We start from the raw sequence: 20,595 nt of genomic DNA, 5'->3' as shown, positions 1-20,595 counted from the left end.
AAAAAAAAAAAAAAAAAAAAAAAAAAACTGCACCCAGTATCACTAAGTAGAGCAACCTATCGTCAATTCAGGCAAAAATCGGTTTTTGCTGTTGACTGATATGTTTGTAAAAACAGCAATACCAAACCAAGCTTTTACTGGCTATATCTATTGACTAAAAACAAAACAAAACAAAACGATAAAAACAAAACGAACGCGAGACATGTCGATCGTTCCCTCATGCTTACGAAACTGATTGAATGAATAAATCGTAGGCTAGCTTCTGCGGGTCATAAACTTAAATAATTACTAGGACCGTTACTTGAATATTCAAGGGAGATCATATAGCAAGACGTACGCGTTGAGTCAGAATACTAATTAAGTGTTTTCTTTAGGAGAATCGTGCAGTTGCTTCAAAAACTTTAGCACACTAATCTCCTTAAACAAAGACAGTCGTCTGTTCCCGTTCCAGAAAGGATTAGACTGCGGTCCTTTTGAGGTCTTTTTCACGAACCGTACCTTACAACATTAAAATTTAAATGTGTGTAGTCGCCGCTGCACGTAGCTGAATTCGTAGATAAAGATTGCTAGATCAGCCGGATCAAAGGTAAAGAAATAGTGAAAAGTTTTAAACTGACTGGTGAGGTTTTGTTTATTTTCATCCGTCCTACAGACAAAAGTGTTGCGCTCTAAATAGAACTTTGCAAGGATTGACAAATAACAATAAGAATACTCTACACTGGAGCCTGAGGTGCTGACACGGTTCGTCCTTAGAGCCTGAGTTGTAAACAAAGCTGCTTCGTTTGGTTCTTTTTTTAACACAGAAGCCTGCCACGGAGCCCAAAGCTGTTTTCTTTTCAACGGAAATATCCATCCATGAGGCACAAGGCGACCTTTCTCACGCGTTGGTGGTAAGCTGTTAGGTTCCTGCTATGATTTATTAAATTTAACTGACCGATTGTGCTTTTTATCGAATCAGTATTAAAATAGATAATAATAATAATATAATAATAATAATAATAACACTTATAGAGCGCTTATTCACATGTGTTCTAAGCGCTTTACATCCATTGTATTACAGTATGACTTAGAAATATAAAAGCAAAGATTAAGTTATGTAATTTAGACTGTCTGTGTAGCCACAGACAACGGGTCAGTGTGGCTAGCGGTGCACCCAACGTCGCTCTCAGTGGGCCTCTCTTAACTAGTCTACCCTCATTTATAGCCTTTTCAAGTGGTCTCAGGCTAGTTTTGGGGCTTGTCGATCGGTGCTTTTAAAAACAAGATCCTGAAATTGTGAATTATCTGAACTACTTATATTCTATTTCACGACTGAGCGATGATTACAATATCGGCAATATCTACCCTCGATCTGATGTTCTAAGTATAAGCAAAATGATTGCGGCCGTCTAGAAGGTGCGCCAGGTAGTCGAGAAAATAGACTTCGACTTGGTAAACAGAGTTCCCGTTTACCGTGACTGAAAATAACTTTAATTTACTGCAGCCTTCGCTTTCGTTTCAGTCATGGTTACAGATATCAAACGTTTCCTTTTCCCTTCAGGCGGAAGCATTCTGTAGAACCCGGCGACGATTTTCAACAGAGACAGTAAGTATCACTTGAAAAGCTCAACACAAACCACTGCTTAGTATCATGCAGCAATCTTGCGTCTGGTAGAGTCCCTGGTCCCTTTTAGCTTACTGATACTTCCTGAAAATGGCATCATCCAACAAACAGTTGTGATTTATTGGAGTCAGGATGCACAGCAGAACAGCGACTCCTTCTCCCTCATCCTAGCCTGCAGAACTAGAATAAATTGTTGCGTTTTACAGGCGAACGGAGCGTAACAAGCGCTAGTTGCGTGAGTTACGCGCGAGGGAAAAAGCACGAAAAAAGAAACAATAGTCTGTGAACAGGCTTTAGTTCTTTTCTTTTTTGCGCACCCACCCCTCGCGCGCGACTCGCACTTCGCGCTCTCCTTGCGCTTGCCTCCGTTCGAATGAAAAACGCAGGCTACCCTCATCCAAATCAAAAGTCTCGTTCCCAAGTCCCAACGTTTTAGAGCGAAGAACAGAAAAGACACTGAAAAGGTTGTTACCGGAACGCGTAATGGTCCATGGCAGGAGTCCGTTACTTAATGAGCTCCTGTAATAATAATATTATTTCTTATATGTGAACGATCCTTCGCAGTAAAGCACTATTTGAGCAATAGTGGAAATCAGACCTGAAAAAAATTTCAGGCCTGTACGGGATTCGAACCACTGACCTCTGCGATACTAGTGCAGCGCTCTACCAATTGAGCTAACAAGCCAACTGGGAGCAGGCCATCAAATTAATTCGACATAAACCCGTAGATGATAAATCAAACAACAACAAACATATGAAACATATGTATGAACTGCGGTTATGAGACGTATATGTGAACGATCCTTATATGTGAACGATGTTTGTTGTTGTTTGATTTATCATCTACGGGTTTATGTCGAATTAATTTGATGGCCTGCTCCCAGTTGGCTTGTTAGCTCAATTGGTAGAGCGCTGCACTAGTATCGCAGAGGTCAGTGGTTCGAATCCCGTACAGGCCTGAAATTTTTTTCAGGTCTGATTTCCACTATTGCTCAAATAGTGCTTTACTGCGAAGGATCGTTCACATATACGTCTCATAACCGCAGTTCATACATATGTTTCATATGTTTGTTGTTGTTTAATATTATTTCTATTGACTTTCATACTTTTCTTTTGCGCATGCTAGGAAAAAAATTCGACCACCAATGCGGTCGCCGTTTCAGTCTAATTGGAATATCTTTACGAGATCTTATCATCTTTGTATTTTGCACTTAGACCCACTAATTCTCGTGAAAGGCAAAAAGACGGTGAGAAACACGTCGATTTGGGTAACAGAAATCTGACAGGAAAAGGTTTGATTAAAAATTCTTACACTTTCTGCGAAAATTGTGCGTAAATGTGCATACATTTCATCTTTTCCTCATCCGGCTAACATGTTCAAAACGGTTGAGATTTCAAGTTGAGGTAATATGCTTCTGGTAAGTAATGTTTTGCAAGAAGATCATGATTTTGATTTAATAACGGTAAGTCAGTAGGCTGAAATACTTTTTCCGGGCTTATAAGCAGAATTCGTCTTCTATCTCGATCACTGCAATCCTCTCGACCCACCAGCGACAGGTAAACCACTCCGTGGCTTTATCTAAAAAGTAGTTTTCTGTCGAAGCTGTACGGTGCACCGAAAAAAATAAAAATTAAAAAAATAAATAAATAAACAACAATGAATAATTCCGATAGCGATAATGGGATTAGGTAAACCGGACTCGGCCGAGCTAACATTAAACACAATGTGGAACTGAGTTATATGCTTTCTTCTCTCCCAGAAAACGAGTTGCAGGCCGAGATGATAAACTTTCACATAACAGAAAACAGAGCAGTGCACGAAACAGAAAATTACCACGAGGTGGAGCACTTAGTGTTAAGGAGAGGAAAGGTGTTTGATATAACAGTCAAATTTAACAGAGACTACAATCCGGACTCTGACGTTATCACGCTCCACTTTGTCTCTGTAGCTGGTAAATAGGCAATAATGCAGTGATTTATTACGTTGATTCTGCGCTCGTTTTAAGACTTATTTAATTCACAACATCAACGAGATAGTTTAAACACAAGCCGCACAATAAGCAAAAACACTGCAGATATATTTATCCATGCGTTTTCTCAACCGACACCTAAGTTTCCCATAAGGGAATTGGGAGGCAAGAAGAAAGAGAAAAAATTCTCCAATTCGTTGCAGCGTCTCATTTTGTTTGTTATGCCCATCTTTCGTTGTTGTGCTGTTTGGGCATAATATCGAACCTTCAAAGAGTAAAGATACGAGCGTTGTTACAATTTTTGTACCAGAAGGATGTAACCAGGCCAGACTGGGTTATACGCTTCCGTCTACTTTCGACCTCCGGAAGACAACAACAGAAATTTGAGCGAGTTCACAAATGTCCTGCAAACATTTCAACTAGACTCCTCTCAAGTGAACCTTAGGTTGTTATATTGATTTTCGGAAAGTTTTAAAGTTCATCATTTCTTTTTCCCTTTAGTTTTGCCTGACACCCTTCCCAGCGTTTGCCATGGAATGCACTTTTATTCTAGAGAGACCCAAACCAAGGTCAATTTTTAATTCTAGTTATAGCTCTCACATCCTTTCAAAGACCTTTATTTCAGCTTCACGCATGACCAACTTGATTTTTGCAGATGAAGATATTCGCCAAAGCAGAAAAACCACTGTGCGCGTCGAGATTCAGGATGTCCTTCTGCTCTCGCAATGGGGAATGCAACTCAAAGAAGCCAACAAAAAATCAATTCACTTGTCAGTCATAGCGTCGGCGCAGGCGCTGCCCGGTGACTATGAGGTCATCGTAGGAACAGAGTCCCTGGACTCTTCTGGAGAAACAGCTATGTATCGATGTAAAAACAGAGAACGGATTTATTTAGTTTAAGACTAAGCTGAGGGACTTAGCCGTCTGACGGAAGACGTTCAATTAATACAGTAAGACTTCTCAAACTCCATATCTGAGCTAATTTCATAAAGAAAAGGTTGTGGTTGCAGTAATAAATTGTTCTTTACAATACAATACTCTTTATTTCAAGAGGGTAAATACATGATTAACCCAGTAAAGAGTTTTCTAACACATGGCCCTCTGTAAACCCACCCATCCCACCCAAGGGAGGACATCCATCACACAGTAATCTCGTGTGTGGGAAATTAACGTCTCCTACCCCAACCCTGCAGGAGATGGGACCTCCATTTATTCGTCCCTATCCGAAAAGACTAGAATATCTAACCATTTCTTGATGTTATTGAAAGGCAGCAAATTCTTCTCAATTATTTTAAGACCCCGAGTGTTGGTCCGGCCGGGACTCCAACCCTCGACCTCCCTCACAACAGTCCAGCGGTCTATCCATTAAGCTAACCGGGAGACGGTTAGTTTCGCTTAGTGACGCTTGTTTCGCGATGTAGACACTTTTGATATAGATTCTGACGTTCCGACTGGCGTACAAAATAAAATTGTTTACTTTTTCCTTTTATTTATGAAATTATTGTACTATTTGACAACATCGCGATGCTTTCTTAATCGAAGAATTATTCAGCCAAGTACACGGAAAAATTTGAATTTCTTGCGAAGGAAATTACTCTCCGTCCCCATCATATTATGGCAACTTCTGGAATGAGTTCAGTTTTTTTCTTGTTTCTTCCTCTCTCATCGACAAACAAGTGGTAGTTTTACACGAGCCCGAGTCGATTCCGGTACCTTTTAAGAGGTACCTATCAATTATAATTGTTCATCCCTCTAATTTGAACAACTTTAAGTACTTTAACAGTTCTGGCTTTCCCTGTATGGGAACCCTCACATTCTGTCAACGCAAGTCCTTTAGAAATGGCAACACATATATTTGTTTTAAAATTCGAGTTCGTTAATTTACCGCAGATGTTGCAGCTTCCTGCGTTCTCTTTAATCTTAACCATAAACTAGTATCGCACATCATTTATTAATTTCATCTTGGGTTGACATCTCAAATGCATAAATTTTAGTTGAGGTACTTCTTAATTTTTCTCCTTTTCTCATCGGTAATTCTGCCGCAAATCCCTCCCGAATATCATTTCTAGCGTCAGTCCTTGTGCGGGATGGCTCTCCCGGAATGTGTGGCAAATGAGGCCTCACATCTGGCTGAACAAGAAGGGAATTATAGCTCGGATCAAACCGTAAAGAATTCGGCTGCAGATCGTTATTTTGTAAGGCAGACTCGAGCGGAAATGAAGGCGTGGATGCATGGCAAGGTTGGACACGTATTTGTGGCCCTGGGACTGGGGAAAGGTTCTTTACAGTCCCGGTTGGCAGTTGCGCATAGGACATTGGGATTGTTCGAGTGTAAACAAAGTTTGACCCAGTAGGATGACTGAAGTTGTCATGGTTACCAGTTGCTTGATAGTTGCAGTCATAAGGAGTCATCGTGTTGTGCTTTTGCTGAAATATGTTTCCTGAGTTGCCATGGTGACTTAGGCTTGTTTGATGGTGTTGGGGTTGGTTTTTGTGCGACGAATTCCAAAACGAGGGCGGCAGATTCCTCTGCGACATGGGAATAGATGTTCTTCCTGAAGGAAATAATTAAAACTCAGTCATTGAGATCGGGCGACAACAAACTTGAAAATTGAGTCCCAGATGAACGCATTTGAATGACACAAAGTGCTTATTTTCCAATTTTAATCAGCACATCATCGAAAGAAATAGGAAGTGCATGGGCTCTATCAGGATAGGCTAGGCGAGTTGTAACTGGCTTCAAACGTTCTAATTTTTTCGCCCGCACCCTGGAGATAGTTCCCTCGGTTTAATCACATGACTGACGAGCATGGGCTCTATCAGGATAGGCTAGGCGAGTTGTAACTGGCTTCAAACGTTCTAATTTTTTCGCCCGCACCCTGGAGATAGTTCCCTCGGTTTAATCACATGACTGACGAGGAAAAGAGCAGGCCTCAAGATGAGAATTAATCATTTCTCTTGACGACGCCAGCGCAATCTTTACCATGTGGATTGTAACGTCCCAAATGTCACGTTACTCTAATCCTAAGAATTAAAATAACCTCTTATAATTTCCCTTGCGAACAAGAAACTTATGGGACCTGACCTTTAGGAAGGAACTTAGGTATTATGGGGCGCCTTTTATAAATTTATCATTTATTTCGCTTTTGGTCGTTTTTTACGCGATATGTTTTTTTATTTATGATAATTTCATTTTATCCATTGGTTATTTAACAAAATCAATCTTGCGTTACTTGGTTATTTGATAAAACCGATCTTGCGTTATTTGGTTATTTGATATAACCAATCTTGCGTTACGTGGTTGTTTGATATAACCAATTTTATGATTTCTAAAGTAATAAAATAGAGGGCAAAATTACTGAATGCTGATTATTCAATGAAGAGGGTATTTTTTTCTTAATTTTGCTTGAGAAGAGGGCAAAATTACTAGCTCATGATTGGTACTCAGGTTGCCTAACAACAGCTTACACTATCGAAAAGTTGTTGCTGAAGATTTTCTGCAACAATGGCGTCTCGTTTCGAGATAGTTGACGAGAAATACATCGAAGAATTAAAAGACATGAGTGAAAACGAAAACACCAGGAAAAGCACGGAGTACTGGAAGAACATTTTTAAAAAGTGGGCGAATGAAAGAAACTTCCAAGCAAATTTAGAAGAGCACGAGAGCGATGTCAGTCGACCGAACACTGGCGCAGTTTTATGCCGAGTTACGAAAAGAAAACGGGGATGAATATGAGCCCGACTGCCTGAAAGTACTGAATGCAGGCATCACTGGAGAGATATCTAAAATCAAAAGCTTATTCAAAGTCCTGGTATCTTTGTGCAAAAATAAAATTTCATTCAATTCAGCTCATACGTGTTTGTGGCCATTTGATTCTCTGTCAACTTTAATGGCTTCCTATGACTGATTACTGAAGAGCGCATTCAGAAATTCAGCAATTTTCCCCTCAATTTCATTAACAAGTAATCGCAATGGGTCCTCGTAAAATTAAGGATTAATATCACTTGTGTTTTCAGAAGTTGCTGAAATTGCCCTCGTCACTTCGCGACTCGGGCAATTTCAGCAACTTCTGAAAACACAAGTGCTATTAATCCTTAATTTTACACGGTCCCGTGCGATTACCCATACAAACACCAAAAGGTTTAAATGAGGCTTTCAGTCGGAATTCGTTGAGTCGATATTTCGCTCACAGCCGATTGGGTTTGAGTCACGAGATTGCCATTTTAAAGCAAATAATTTATAGAGTCGTATAAAGAAACATGATTTCATACTCTCAAGAAGCTTCAAAGAAGTTTTCAGTGAAAATTCGGTGAAATTTTCTGACTGCTGGGCATTTAGTCCACAGCGAACTTAGATTGGCTGTACTAAACACGCGCTGCAATACTGCTGGGCGAAAACTGAGCCGGTTAGGTCTTCAACTCATCAAGTCTGCTGACACTTTGGTTATTTCAAATAACCAATTTCATAAAATTGGTTATATCAAATAACCAAATAACGCAAGATATCTAATAACCAAATAACACAAGATTGGCTCTATCAAATAACCACGTAACGCAAGATTGGTTATATCAAATAACCAAATATACAGAGTAATCTCGTGTGTGGGAAATTAACGTCTCCGTACCCCAACCCTGTAGGAGACGGGACCTCAATTTATTCGTCCCTATCCGAGAAGACTAGAATATCTAACCATTTCTTGATGTTATAGAAAGGTAGCAAATTCTTCTCAATTATTTTAAGACCTTGAGTGTTGGTTCGGCCGGGGTTCGAACCCTCGACCTCCCGCACAACAGTCCAGCGCACTATCCACTGGGCTAACTGGCCGGCGGATAAAATGACATTATTATAAATAAAAAAACAGATCACGTAAAAAACGACCAAAAGCGAAACAATAAATTTACAAACGGCGCCCCATAAGGTATAATGGTGATCACGCATAAGAACTTAAGCAACTTTCCAAAAAGAAGGGATTTTAGCTTTACTTGGCTAGAAATTTTGCTGATTCGCAATGACATTAGCACGTTAACTATGGCACCACCAACAAGTTAAGCAGCCATGTAAACAAACGATTTCATTTTCAGTCTCTTAATAGTGAAATGATTAAGAGAAAATGACTCGAAGGATGAATTTCAAACTTTACTAAAACTTTTGCGTTACCTTGGAAATTGGAGTCCTCCAAACTTTTCTCCGGAGAACTGGCAGGAAAACACAACTCTGCAAACGTCCTGGAGAAATGCCTATCCACTTCTGTAGCAGGGTCGCCTCGAAAGTATAACAGCACAATACCTCTTGGACTATATTGCGTTTGTGCAAATTCCATTTCTGCTGTTTGCTTGTCCTCTGTAAATCCGTCGTCTGCAGCTGCCGCAAGGTTTGCTGAAGATTCCGTGAAATTCTCATCGTTTACATTGTCCGACTCGTTATGTTGCATTGTTGTGCATAAATGTTGAACAAAAGTTCAACTTAAAATTAAAAAACATTTCTCGAAGATTCCTCCAGAAACTGCATGCTAAAGGCGCTTGTAAGATAGCGAGCTGTACCTAATTTGCACCCTCAATGATATGGCCGTGTTAATTTATCAAATTAAATAAAACTTTCTCGTGGGAAATTTGGGCGGGAACTAACATCGTATGTTGCCAGTTTTCGGGCAATTAGTAAATAATCTAATATGACGTCAAAACTGCGTGGAATCATCAAAAAGCGAAAAGCGCCTTCGAGGGAAATATTCGTGAAAATGCCGCCCTTGTGTTAGTGGCTCACTTGGAGTATCAGATACTCGAACCGAAACAAAATTGTGCGTTTCGAAAAAAAATTAAGCCGGCATAGAGGTTTCGTTCTCTATTGCAGAAAACTAAATTGCAGAAGAGTAACCCAAGCTAAAAATATAAAAGATGGGAAGAAGTTAATTCAAGTTCAGTTGGAATGCCTCGGCATAAATATGTAACCCTTTCCCCAAGGTGACCTAAAGCAAGCCCCTTAGGAGAAAATGTGCGAATGTATGCAAGACAATACTGAGGTCTATTTTTCATTCCTTGAAAGGAAAATACCAGCCTCGTTCGCAAGCACCTTGTCCCTGCCCAATTTTCTGATCAAATGAACTATCAAAACCATTCATCGTCAAGAAGTGATCGACGAGTGACCTCGTCTCCGCGCATGCACAGATAGGTGATGAGATTGGACATCCCTGGACTAATGATGAATATGGACAAACCTCCAGTGCAATCAGTTGTTTGAACATCTTTACATCAACCTCCTGACACTTCCGACACATGTTCATTATTTTTTAAAACGGAAGTTTTTACTGCACGACTAATGCAATGACTGTGACAACAGAATTGAGGCAAAAATATCTTCCTTCACAGCGATGAGTTTAAAAATACTTTTGAAGCCTCTCGGGTGTAATCTTAGTATGAGTTCTCTGTTAGTTTATGAAGTCTAATGCTGAGGCTTCCCTTCTTGCCAGAAAATTTCGGAGTTGATCGTTTTCAAGTTTACACGAGTTCGGATAGTTACCCTCTGCGTCTACACTTGAAACAGTTGTCGATTGGTTTATTCATTTAAGATCCTCTGAAAATCAGCATCTTTTCTAATTTAATTTATTTCCTGTTAAAAAAAAAAAAACCTGCCCGCTGTAAAAAATAGTATGGGGGTAACCCGGTGGAAGTGTTTCACGGACTATCCTTTTATTTGAGTTGTATGTGCCTCTTACAGTTTTTGCTGAAACCTTCAAAAACTTTATTTTAGAAATAAATAAACAGTAAGTAAATGTATATCTTAAAAAAAAAACACTGCTCCCTAGTTTCCTCGGCAGAGGATTCTGTAGTACTGCGGTCGTTTCATATATGTCCACCGTATCAGTTTGTGTCAAATCCTGGTTCCAACCAAAACTTATATTAATAACAAAATTAACACAGGCTGTGCAACTAATTTGCCAAATGGCAATAGCACACTCCTCATTGATGTACAAGGCAAAGGCTTGAGTTGCTTTATATACTTAGATACACGTAACCCAACGTTAACTGACCCAAAGTTCAGGTGAACCCAACATCAATAAACTGTAAAGACAACATATATGAAAGAATTAGTAAAGTGAAATTTCACGATGGAAACTAAGCATAAAGTATGATAGTACAACCTCAAGAAACTCAAGCTCAAAGTAATATTTCGATCACAACAGCTTTTAACGTATACAAATTCGCATGTTTCATTCGAACGAGCGTTTTTGGCTTGCATTCTCACTGGAAATTAACGCCACATCTTCTCAGGTTGATACCGCGGGTAACCGAGGAGAGGGATGAAATAATTCTTAGGAAAACGACGGAGAATGAGTACTGTTTGTAAACATTTTCATTTCCTTTTTGCCTTCCACTCAGTATAAACCTATCAATACAATTTCGGGTGGCAGAGACAACCCTTCACCTGAGATAATTTTTACTGAGCGTTTTTGTAGAGTTGTGAGAGGTAAAAGCTGTCCTCTCGCCAGTGTCTCCCGTAACAGCTCGTGACGGGTTACATAAATGGACAAATGGTCTCTGTGGACCAAAAGCACAAAGGCTCCGGAAACCAATGTAAGCCGTCTCAGTCTCCGGCAGTCAAGCTGGTGTTTTAAAGAGAAAAAAACTGTCCGCCTGACGTAGTTACCCTACTTCCTGAGGCGTGACAAGCGATGCCTGAGTGAATAGGAAGAACGCGAATTCTGAGCTCCGTCGTCGAATAAAGAAACGATTGTCAGTGGTTTTGGAACCACGGTCTAGCTTAACAAGCTACTTTGTCTGTTTCGGACAACACGAATTCCAGTTAATTACCATTGCCTCGGATGCCTTTGACAGATCGATAAGAAGTAACAAGACGAAAATGACTCACCTGTTTCTGCTCCAATGTGTACTCTTCTATGAGTAGAAGGGTTCTCCGTATGCAACTATGCCGGTTCTCACGTTATAACTTCCGGCATCAATAGAGCGACGAACTTCGGACAACTTCAACTCGCCAGAGCGCGACCTCAGCCTTACCTCGGGAAAACCGTGCTCTTCTTGTGCCAAAGATTGTTGCTTCTTCTGTTTACTGACTCCCCAAAACCCACACCTTGGCAACATTCTTCGATTGGCGCGTTTCATGAAAATAAAAATGCCAAGGACAAACATGACAAAAACAACGATCATAAGCACCCAGGCCACCATTATTTGCCAAGATATTCCAACAGCGGTTCGTTCTCCAGTGGACGCATCTTGATCAAAGGAAACTGTACCATCACTGCAACAATGGGAACTGTTTGATGGCGGTAGTGCTGAGCCGAATGATTCAGAAGAGACCAAGACAGGGCGCTCTATTGTAGGAGACATGGCAGCACTGGCGGTCGTTTCACTCTCCCTGACTTCGTGAAGGTTTACATCTGAGACAGTTTGCGTCGTTTCATGAAAAGTGATTGGTGAAGAGATGCGGTAGACAGTGGTAATTGCTGCGTGTGCCATGGTTGGTTTCGACGTGATGACTTCGCCTGTTCGTTCTCCCTTTGTGGACAATTCTGCGTGTGGATGCGAAGTAGTCTCCTCTTGAACTTCCCAAGTCGAAATGGACGTTGAACTGGGGTGAGGTTCCGGGGAAGTTGGATTCACAGGACGACACAGAGAATACAGGAAGCGTGAGGCATCTCGTTGTGCCTGTAGGGACAATTCTCTACCGTTCTTTAGAGTTCCAAAGCATTCCAGTGGCCCAACAGTAAAATTTGATCGGGCAGCAGACTCGGAAAATTGAAGATAAGTCACGGGCAGCTTAGCGCGGTCAGTAACATAGCCTAAGTAGAGAAAAAAAACAAGAATTGCAGTACTTCGTGAGCATTTCCTTCAAAAATGTGGCTTCTCTCAGACACACTGCAGATTCTCTCTTGTCTAAATATAGGCTTCAATCAGATAAAGTTAAATAAACACACCCGATCGGGCCTATTACTTTTAGATCTTAGCACCCTCAAAATAGGCAAGAAATCAATTTGATCGATATTAGGAAATGGTTTTAAGAAATTAGTCTGTGGCTCATGTTCACCCATCTTACCAACTAAATGTTCTTAGTTCCAATCTGGTTAAACGCGAGTCGTTCAATTCAGTTGTCTAGTTTGTATCCAGCGAACTTCACGGGGAACGAAGAAGACATCGGCTTAATTAACCTTTTAACCCCCTGGAACGAAAAGCATCCAATTTCTCCCAACAGTATCAGACCTGAATCACACAATAAAGTCATGAGGATAAAGGAGATGATTATGAACTCAAGCAGCTCTTGATTTATAGATAAATCGTCCTTGTAAGTACCAGGAAATTTCTAGAGAACGGTGTATAGAACTTTCATACTGAGGCTTACCTTTGTCTTCTCTCCATTTCTCGTCTCCAATGTCACAGTTGCACGCAAGTCCTGGATCCGAGCAGGTTCTGTTTACACCACATGCACACCTCATGCTTCCTGCAGGCGCACCTGGCCAGTAGTCGGACACAAGTTCCAGATCTCCTCCTCCTGACCAACTCACCACAGCCGGACCCACCGGCGATTGAAGAAGTTTTGAGTTGAAACAGTTAAAACTAACCAACTGACGACATCTCTCGCTTTGTGCTATCAGAGCCTTGATTCCATTAAGATCTGAATATTTCAAAGGATGAAAGTAGAGTGAAAAGTCGCTAGATTTCGGGGATAAAACGGGTTGAGGTCCCACTCTGCTGTGATAGATCAACGTTACTGCTTCTTCTTGATCATTCATGTTGCAAAGGACGTCCAGGGCTTCGATTGGCCCTTCATCGTCAGGGTCCACTTTACAATACGCATCATCGGTCAAGCCCAGATCTTTGTACTCCTGACAGGTCCTTAAGTATATCGGCGTTTCGCAGAATCGACCACGGTGAAATGTCTTTTGGCAATCGCAAGAGAAATCACCACTCGGCAAATCGCTACACTCACCACCGTGTCGGCACGGGTTCGGGAAACAACGACTTGAGACGTTGCAACGATTGTACACCTTTCTGAAAGCGTAACGGCTCCATAGAACTGGGCGTAGCTTGACTTTCTCGTCATCCACACGCAAATCGTGGATGCAGCCGACAAAGTTTGGTCTGTCATTGTCATAGGTATGCCCTATGAAGACTTTCTTTTTACACTTCGTGACGTTCTTCAACAACGGATTTTCGTGCCTCAATTCTGCTAGTTTATCCACTTTCAACTTCACATCTGTGTTGTTGACAATCACCGAAAGAAAATGCCACTCTCCGTCGTTTAAACTCTCTCCCTGAATAAGCTGCGGCAGATGGCTCACTCCAACCACCAAAACATCCAGAACCACTCTCCCGTCACGCAATAACACATTAACTCTCACTGTTGAGTCGAATTTGTGCGCTAACACGCTGTTCGCAATATAAGTGCGAAACTGCATCTGGACATTGAAGACGTCTTTTCCCGGCGATGGCATAAACAGATAAGAATCTGGTGACTGAAAGCTCACAGTTTCAAATTGCTCACGCGGGCAATTATTTCCAGGTGAACCGTAAACTCTGTATTTTGTGCGCACTTTTGTAGGGCTTGGCAAAACTTGCTTTCTGTCAAAATTCACATATCGAAGGCACCCTCTTAGATTTGAAGATGGCTTGTAATCTGTTAATACATTCCATGTGTGTTGCGGTATACCTCCAACGTAGAGAAAACCTTCAACATTAAAAGTGTATTTACTCTTCAATACAAGGCGGTGTATTTCCTCCCCGTAATTGATTTTTAACTCCTTGTCCATCAAGCGCAGTCGAATGATATGCCAGCGGCCATCCGCTAAATTTTCTTCCAGGACCAGGTGACCATTTGGAGTAGGGATACCGTCACCCATATTGACGGTGATTCTGTGAAGAAATGATAAAATATGACAACTAAAATCTCTTGCCACGTTTTACAACACACGATGCACCTTTATCATCTTTCGCATCTCCATCAAAATCATATATTTCAGATTCGTGATTACATTACCTGCCATAAAAGTCGGTTGAAAATTTACTTCAGACTAGTTATCCAGTTGTACTTTTTTTACAATTGTTTATGACCGTTTTTTGACAAAGGAATAGCAGTGCTTCATAGAGTTTGATGGAGAACATGCTATACCCACAGTTTCTACAGTGCATTTGTTTTTAAATTTCAGCAGGAACTCTTTGTTTTGACGCCCCAGGTTGAGGGTGGAGCACAACTATGCTGGATAAGAACCTGTCATTACTCTATTATTTTCAGTTCCGTCTTGGCAATGTCAGTTTAGTTTACCTCTGCAACAATCATCTGATTGCTTGCGAAGACAAATGGAAAAGCAATTTAAACTTCAACTGAGGACATAAATCAATGATATTTTTAATCAGCTATTAGACCAAACCATTCACAGTTCATTCATTAACATTCTCTGTTCTCAGTAAACTAAAATTTGCACTCAATTGTTACTCCCAAGTGAGAGGCTGACCTATATACCAACAGTGAGATCCCCAACACAAGGGTTATGATCTGTTTAGTTTTACATCTTACGGCTCCGATGGAACTATGCAGGAGGTGCCAAAAAATGCATACTTTGAGGGAAATTTTGCATGGATAAATCACCTTTTCGAAATATTAAAGCTTGTCGTAGAACTCCTTTACGTAAAAAAATTAATATTACAGATTGCACGCAACAACCAGGCGTCAAACAGACCGAGCAAGGCCGAAATATTCGGACGCAAGTTATGTCGAGAAGAGTCACATTACACGATAAAAGCCAAGAATAACAAAAATTAATGTCTGATGAGTTACAAATTTTAACTCAAATGAAGGACACTTTGAGTTTGTTCGTACGAAAATCGCCTCTGTTCAATGGTGGACTCTCCCATACATATCAGGTAGCGATTTATATCACGGGGTGCGTAGTAACAAAGAGGTAAAGCGTACTATCTTTTGCAAATACAAATCTGTGCAAAGTAAAAGCAAATACGTTAGTTGACCTAGGGTCATTCGGTCGCCAAGAAAGCTTTTTAGTGTATTCTGAAATATTAATTTGCGGTAGATTGTGCCAATCTAAAAACGTCCTAGACTGTCTGTTCGGCCACCAAAAAATAATGAGAGAAAATATTTGTGTAGTAGTACTAGTAACTTCTTGCCAAAGCAACAGCTGCGTGCAAATAACAGAGAATGTTGGAATGATGACTTTAGACGCGAAATCTAGTGTTCCAAGTTAGAAATTACATGCTTTATGATTTGAAATAGGAGTCGTGAGAATAGCTTAATGATATGAATAATCTTATCAGAACAATTTTTGTGTTTGTTCGCGCGAAAATAACTTGTTCAAACAGACAAGTTCGTACAACTCCGGAAATACATCTTGTGCCAAATAAGAGGAAATTTTTAGGTATGTGACAATTTGGAGGGTGTTCATTTGTATTTGTGTCGTGAAGTGTATCCAATCTCAAACGTTCGCTTCTTACCTCAGCTTTCCGCAGACTAAATCAACCATCAGAAAATCTCTTTTTTCCAACTCACTACCAATGTAAACCAACATACCACTTGGATGGATGGTCTTGAATTCAAACCTGAGTTCGTGTTCCCTCAGAGTATGCAATCGCCGCCTGTGCGTCAAGTTAAAGGATACAAAGTCGTCACCATCAAAACGTATTTCGTGGCTACCCAGGCTTGTTTTTAAACTCAAAAATTGCACCAGGCTAAGAACAGTTATAGCGGCCCGTAACATAGCCATCTCGGCGATGAGAGCAAGAACGCCCAAATAATAACTAACAGCGAAAGGTTAACAACTCTCGTTTCTCATGGATAACCAATGACCGCAAGTTATGACGGTTCTGTATTTGATGGACGGATGGCCACTCCTCCCCTTCCTCTTTTCGTGTCCTCAGTAATGTCTTGTCCAAAAAAAAAATGGATAATTAAGTCAAAAGACACAAAGAATGAAAACCGAAGAAATATATAATGAGAAACAATGAGAACATTAGTATATGTGACCACTCCGAGTAGTTCCACCAGTGAGTGCCCTAATGGAACTGGTTCCGAGCGAAACTTACAATTTTTTTAGATTTAAGCCTCCTTCACTCATTATCACAAAGGCCATCTAAAGGTAGAAAAAGAAAACAAAACAAGGAACAGGAACTTTGTGGCTATTCGTTTTTTTTAAAAAAAGAGGATGTTATTTGGTTTTGGCCGCGAATGCCAATTCTATAGGGACCTTCAGCAAACCACGACAGAGACGGCAACGAGGACGTGAAAAAACAAAAGATCTAATTGGCAGAACAGTAGTTCAGCACGTGCGTTTTGAAACTTTGTACATTTCTTAGCCGTCCTTTGCAAAACAACAACGTGAAATCACCAAAATTTGCGTCGTCTGCGAACGGAAACCGCAACGGCAGATTATTTTAAGTTCCATTTGGACATTTGAGTTCCCGCGGAAACTCAACGCTACTTTTATACGTCATGCTGAAGTTGAGGTGTGGCGCCGTATGAGACGGTAAACACATGCAGCCATTTCCGAAATTCTGAGTTAAAGTTTGAAATTCATTTCTCAATCGACTTCTTCCTTGGCGTTGCCGTCCTCACTGCTCAAGGTCTCTTATATTTCCCAATATACTTCAACGCAACTTGGTTATTCGCATTCCGGCTCTTCATACTATATATATGAATGGTGAGCTCGGTATGTATGCTAAAAGAAGTTCTCACCCGCCTTGATCTATGTAAGTTTCCATTCACATGTTCTTTTGTGCATCGAAAGTTATCTTGCATGTTTCCCCCAACCCCCCCCCCTCCCCCTCCGCACACACAACCCCATTCCCCTGATCGCGTCAGGCAGAAATATTCATTATTTCACCAAAAAATGTTTTCGAAACATCGTTAATGGAAACGAAGGACGGCAGCTAGGTATTTAAGTCACACGATGATGAAATGGTATCCAGGCGACAACGTTCCCTTGTTACACAATAAACTGATGAAGCATGATACTCCACTGTGATTGGTTGACTTTCAAAAGCTGTGATTGCATTTTTTTTTGACAGTTGTGATTGGTTTGATTTCAACAGTTTTTATTCTCAAGTTACATCACTATTATATAGATTAAGGGGGTAAGTTAGTAACAAGGTAATTCTGGTTTTATCATCATGGATTGTGAGAGTGAATGGAACGCGTTCGGTATTTTCCTTCTGTGACGTTTGTGTGTTGATAGTCGATCAATTCGTTGGGCGCAGTGGTGGCCTGCTTGAACGTTTTTAAAAAAACTGGCACGTTGCCTCTGATTCTGATTTGTCGAAAAATCAGAGTCATCACTACATAAACGACGAAGTCTAAGAAACTGAGAAAGGGGATTGAAGTTCTTGACATGGGATGGATGCGCAGATGAATACAACATGTAGCTATGAGTCTATAGCTATGTAATACACACAAACCGTTTCCTTTAATTGAAACTTTCTTGGTCTTTTTTGGACATCAAAGTTTCAACTAAAGGCAACGGTTTATGCATTACAAACCTACAGAAAACTCTTGAAAGCGACACGGAGAAATTTACCGTTTTTCTCCTTGGGACTGTGAAGTAAAAGGTGCCGTCTCAGGCAAGTAATGGACCTGCAATATTCAAAGATAAGCCCTTATTGGGTATACCACACTAAGATAATGTCAATTTAATCGCCTAAACTACTTAGGGAATATAAAACTCTAGCACATAGGATTACCATAAAACGACGCTCATGAAAAATGCATATCTACGCTGAATATCCTTGGAATACGGTAGATTTGTGAATATGTTTATCCAAATGTTTGGGCAAATACAAGTGATCTGATGACAAACACCAAAAAAGTTAAATTTTTTTTTCTTTTTTTTCTCTTCTTTTTTTTCATGGAGCTTCTCCCTTATAATTTGAAGTTATCATGATCTAAAGTATTACGGCCAGCGAGACGCCTCTCTTGAATTTACTCAGCTGTGCCACTGGCTTCCTTTTTTCAAGAGATACAGCTGAACTGATTATCCAATGCGATAAAAGTTCTTCTCGTAGGCAATCGATCTTTCAACGGAGGGAAATACGATCTGAAAGAATAGATTTTGCTTTTTATGAAAATCAACTTTCGACAAGCAAGACACGGTTAACTGTAATATTACCTGTCATTTATATACATCAAAAATAGAAAGACGAATAATATGACGATTTTTCTATTGACTGGAAGGATATTATACCGTGTCCAGCCAAAAGCAAACGGGCCATTATATTCAAAGAACTTAATTGATAATATCACCCTGTGGTATCTGCTTTAATTTTTCTGTGATTTCGCTTTTCTGTGAAAGAAGAGAAAATACAATAATATGTTCGACGAAAGAACAACACATGCTTTCGCTGTTTCCTTCAAAGTGTTAAGGTTGATTTTTTTTGCTTTTCAACAAAAAAGCGACACTCGTTTCACACATGCAGCTTTGCTATTTCCCTGTTGGTGATCAGAAAGGTGAAAAGACTAGTTTTCAAAAAAAACCTTTTAGGCCGACTGAGATTAGCATTTAATTAAGTTAATTTCTTTTCATTCTCAACTGATTGTTTTGGAAGAGTTTGATCGCTTGTATATACAGGCACTTGCAGATATTTCTTTCTGCAGCGGTTCCTTAAGCATAAACTTTTAAACCTTTTTCATAAGCGGCTGCCTATGGTTTTCTTAGGTGGTTGTGCCCCGAAAAGGCGCCGTGAGGCGAAATCCAAAGACAAAGGTGGCAAGAAGCGTTACTGGCGGCGAGCGAACATGCTTTTACTGAAACCCCTCATTTCAGCGATATCTTTATTAGACGTTCAAAGTAGTTTATTCGAAGTTAACTGTTCGTTTAGCTTGCTGTATCGAGCCTACTCAATAGAAGTCCGTTGCAAATCTCTCTCTCACTGAAGAAGTTGATCATTGTAACACTGGCTGTTCCCCAAATTACTTCTTTCACTTTCTATAAAATATGCGCTCCTACATATCTATTTATCTGTATCCCTCATTTGGACCAGAGATGATCTCTTGAGCACTTCGATGACGCCACCAGCCTTAAAATGTATTTTCATTGGTCGTGTAAAAAAACTCTTTCTTTAATTTTCCAGTGACATATACTGATCGGAGATAAGTACCCTCCTCTCTGGCTAAATGTGGTTTTCCAGAAGTTTTCCATCAGTCGCTATGACAGTTCTAATTTTTCAATTTAAGTGCCATTTCCCTTTGCTCACCATTTCAAACAATTAATTAACGATGTTGTATCAACTTGTCAAAAAATGAATGTGGTAGAACATCATCGGCAAAAAGCTAAACTAAGGAAACTTTTAATTTCTGTTCTTCCTTAGACAATTGCAGCACTTGCCCACGGCTAAGAGCAGAATTTACATGAACTTTTGTCCTCGACGGTTTGAGCCTTCAAACAAAGCGCCATTTGGCTGTAATTACGACGTGCTTGTCAGTGGGCGAAATTTAAATTTGCGTCAAAATACGACTAAGCCATGTACTCAAGTAAGATGCAGAACACTTATCACAAGTAATAATTGTCTTAGAGTACTTTAAGGTTTAGGGATGTACTCTTGCCGTGTTGGTGAACTACCGAAGTAAAGAAGAAATTAAAGCTCGCCACTTGAAGTCAACCTGGTTTCGATGGTAAATCTCCACCGCCGGTTTTATATGTACTCAAACTGCGGGAGGTCTGGATTCATTCTTGCTATCTCTTTGCTCTTCGCAGCACAGCAATGAAGAACGTCAGATTTCGATTCGCTTTAGGTCCTTTATTCTACGTCCCTGCAAATGAGAGAAAACTATGAATCCCTCTGTCTTGCTGAATATAATATTGATTGCATAAATTTTATCAAGGTCGTGTTTCCTATTTTCAACAAGAGAGATTAGATAACATGCCTGCTTGCGGTAGTTCTTTTCATAAAAGACAGATCGCTCAAGATGTCTATACGATATTATCCAGTTTGTATTGCGTTCACGGCACTAAGTGGCCGGCTTTTGTCGCTGTCGAATTTTCAGTTGCAACACAAAGCACTGTTTACATTTATGGGGGC

The 20,595-nt window shown here is 40.3% G+C and overlaps 3 protein-coding genes and 1 long non-coding RNA gene across 9 annotated transcripts; 1 reads left to right on the top strand and 3 right to left on the bottom strand.

Annotated features, from left to right (window-relative positions):
* Nucleotides 1-382: 382 nt before the first annotated feature.
* On the top strand, nucleotides 383-4,608 carry LOC111336135 (coagulation factor XIII A chain-like). Of its 5 annotated transcripts, none has more exons than XM_088740465.1 (6): nucleotides 383-586; nucleotides 804-890; nucleotides 1,502-1,585; nucleotides 2,819-2,850; nucleotides 3,364-3,555; nucleotides 4,229-4,608. In XM_088740465.1, the coding sequence occupies exons 2-6, from the start codon at nucleotides 856-858 to the stop codon at nucleotides 4,471-4,473; spliced, it is 588 nt and encodes a 195-aa protein (XP_088596591.1). In that variant the 5' UTR covers nucleotides 383-586; nucleotides 804-855; the 3' UTR covers nucleotides 4,474-4,608. The 5 variants fall into 5 exon arrangements, with proteins under 5 accessions (XP_088596591.1, XP_022797904.2, XP_088596597.1 ...); XM_022942169.2 differs by having other exon boundaries at nucleotides 385-586; nucleotides 2,819-2,895; XM_088740471.1 differs by having other exon boundaries at nucleotides 389-586; nucleotides 1,541-1,585.
* Nucleotides 4,609-4,691: 83 nt separating this feature from the next.
* On the bottom strand, nucleotides 4,692-10,089 carry LOC111336098 (uncharacterized). Its single transcript, XM_022942130.2, has 2 exons — nucleotides 8,732-10,089; nucleotides 4,692-6,128 (listed from the first exon to the last, which is right to left on the bottom strand). Exons 1-2 carry the CDS (start codon nucleotides 9,003-9,005, stop codon nucleotides 5,518-5,520), a joined length of 885 nt encoding a protein of 294 aa, XP_022797865.2. The 5' UTR covers nucleotides 9,006-10,089; the 3' UTR covers nucleotides 4,692-5,517.
* A 143-nt stretch (nucleotides 10,090-10,232) lies between these two features.
* Nucleotides 10,233-16,468, bottom strand: LOC111336131 (contactin-associated protein-like 2). Of its 2 annotated transcripts, none has more exons than XM_022942164.2 (4): nucleotides 16,024-16,468; nucleotides 12,923-14,433; nucleotides 11,438-12,365; nucleotides 10,233-10,629 (listed from the first exon to the last, which is right to left on the bottom strand). In XM_022942164.2, exons 1-3 carry the CDS (start codon nucleotides 16,290-16,292, stop codon nucleotides 11,464-11,466), a joined length of 2,682 nt encoding a protein of 893 aa, XP_022797899.2. In that variant the 5' UTR covers nucleotides 16,293-16,468; the 3' UTR covers nucleotides 10,233-10,629; nucleotides 11,438-11,463. The 2 variants fall into 2 exon arrangements, with proteins under 2 accessions (XP_022797899.2, XP_088596446.1); XM_088740320.1 differs by lacking the exon at nucleotides 16,024-16,468 and adding an exon at nucleotides 15,435-15,510.
* Nucleotides 16,469-18,194: 1,726 nt separating this feature from the next.
* LOC148741407 (uncharacterized) lies at nucleotides 18,195-20,593 on the bottom strand. Its single transcript, XR_015993810.1, has 2 exons — nucleotides 20,441-20,593; nucleotides 18,195-20,326 (listed from the first exon to the last, which is right to left on the bottom strand). It is a non-coding gene; the product is annotated as an uncharacterized LOC148741407 (long non-coding RNA).
* Between the last annotated feature and the right edge of the window lie 2 nt (nucleotides 20,594-20,595).

The sequence above is a fragment of the Stylophora pistillata genome, chromosome 1 (assembly GCF_964205215.1).
Source record: "Stylophora pistillata chromosome 1, jaStyPist1.2, whole genome shotgun sequence".
Classification (NCBI taxonomy): Eukaryota; Metazoa; Cnidaria; class Anthozoa; order Scleractinia; family Pocilloporidae; genus Stylophora; species Stylophora pistillata.
The sequence above is the reverse complement of the archived record's forward strand: the minus strand, read 5'-3'. Positions and strand labels throughout refer to the sequence as shown.

Coding starts and splice junctions, on each gene's coding strand:
- LOC111336098 (XM_022942130.2), bottom strand. CDS start 9,005: ATGCAACATAACGAGTCGGACAATGTAAACGATGAGAATTTCACGGAA. Junction 6,129..8,731: donor GGAGGACTCCAATTTCCAAG/GTAACGCAAAAG, acceptor TATTTCCTTCAG/GAAGAACATCTATTCCCATG.
- LOC111336135 (XM_022942169.2), top strand. CDS start 856: ATGAGGCACAAGGCGACCTTTCTCACGCGTTGGTG. Junction 1,586..2,818: donor GACGATTTTCAACAGAGACA/GTAAGTATCACT, acceptor TTTTGCACTTAG/ACCCACTAATTCTCGTGAAA. Junction 2,896..3,363: donor CAGAAATCTGACAGGAAAAG/GTTTGATTAAAA, acceptor CTTCTCTCCCAG/AAAACGAGTTGCAGGCCGAG.
- LOC111336131 (XM_022942164.2), bottom strand. CDS start 16,292: ATGGCTATGTTACGGGCCGCTATAACTGTTCTTAGCCTGGTGCAATTT. Junction 14,434..16,023: donor TTAGTCTGCGGAAAGCTGAG/GTAAGAAGCGAA, acceptor ATTTCTTCACAG/AATCACCGTCAATATGGGTG. Junction 12,366..12,922: donor GAAATGGAGAGAAGACAAAG/GTAAGCCTCAGT, acceptor TTCTCTACTTAG/GCTATGTTACTGACCGCGCT.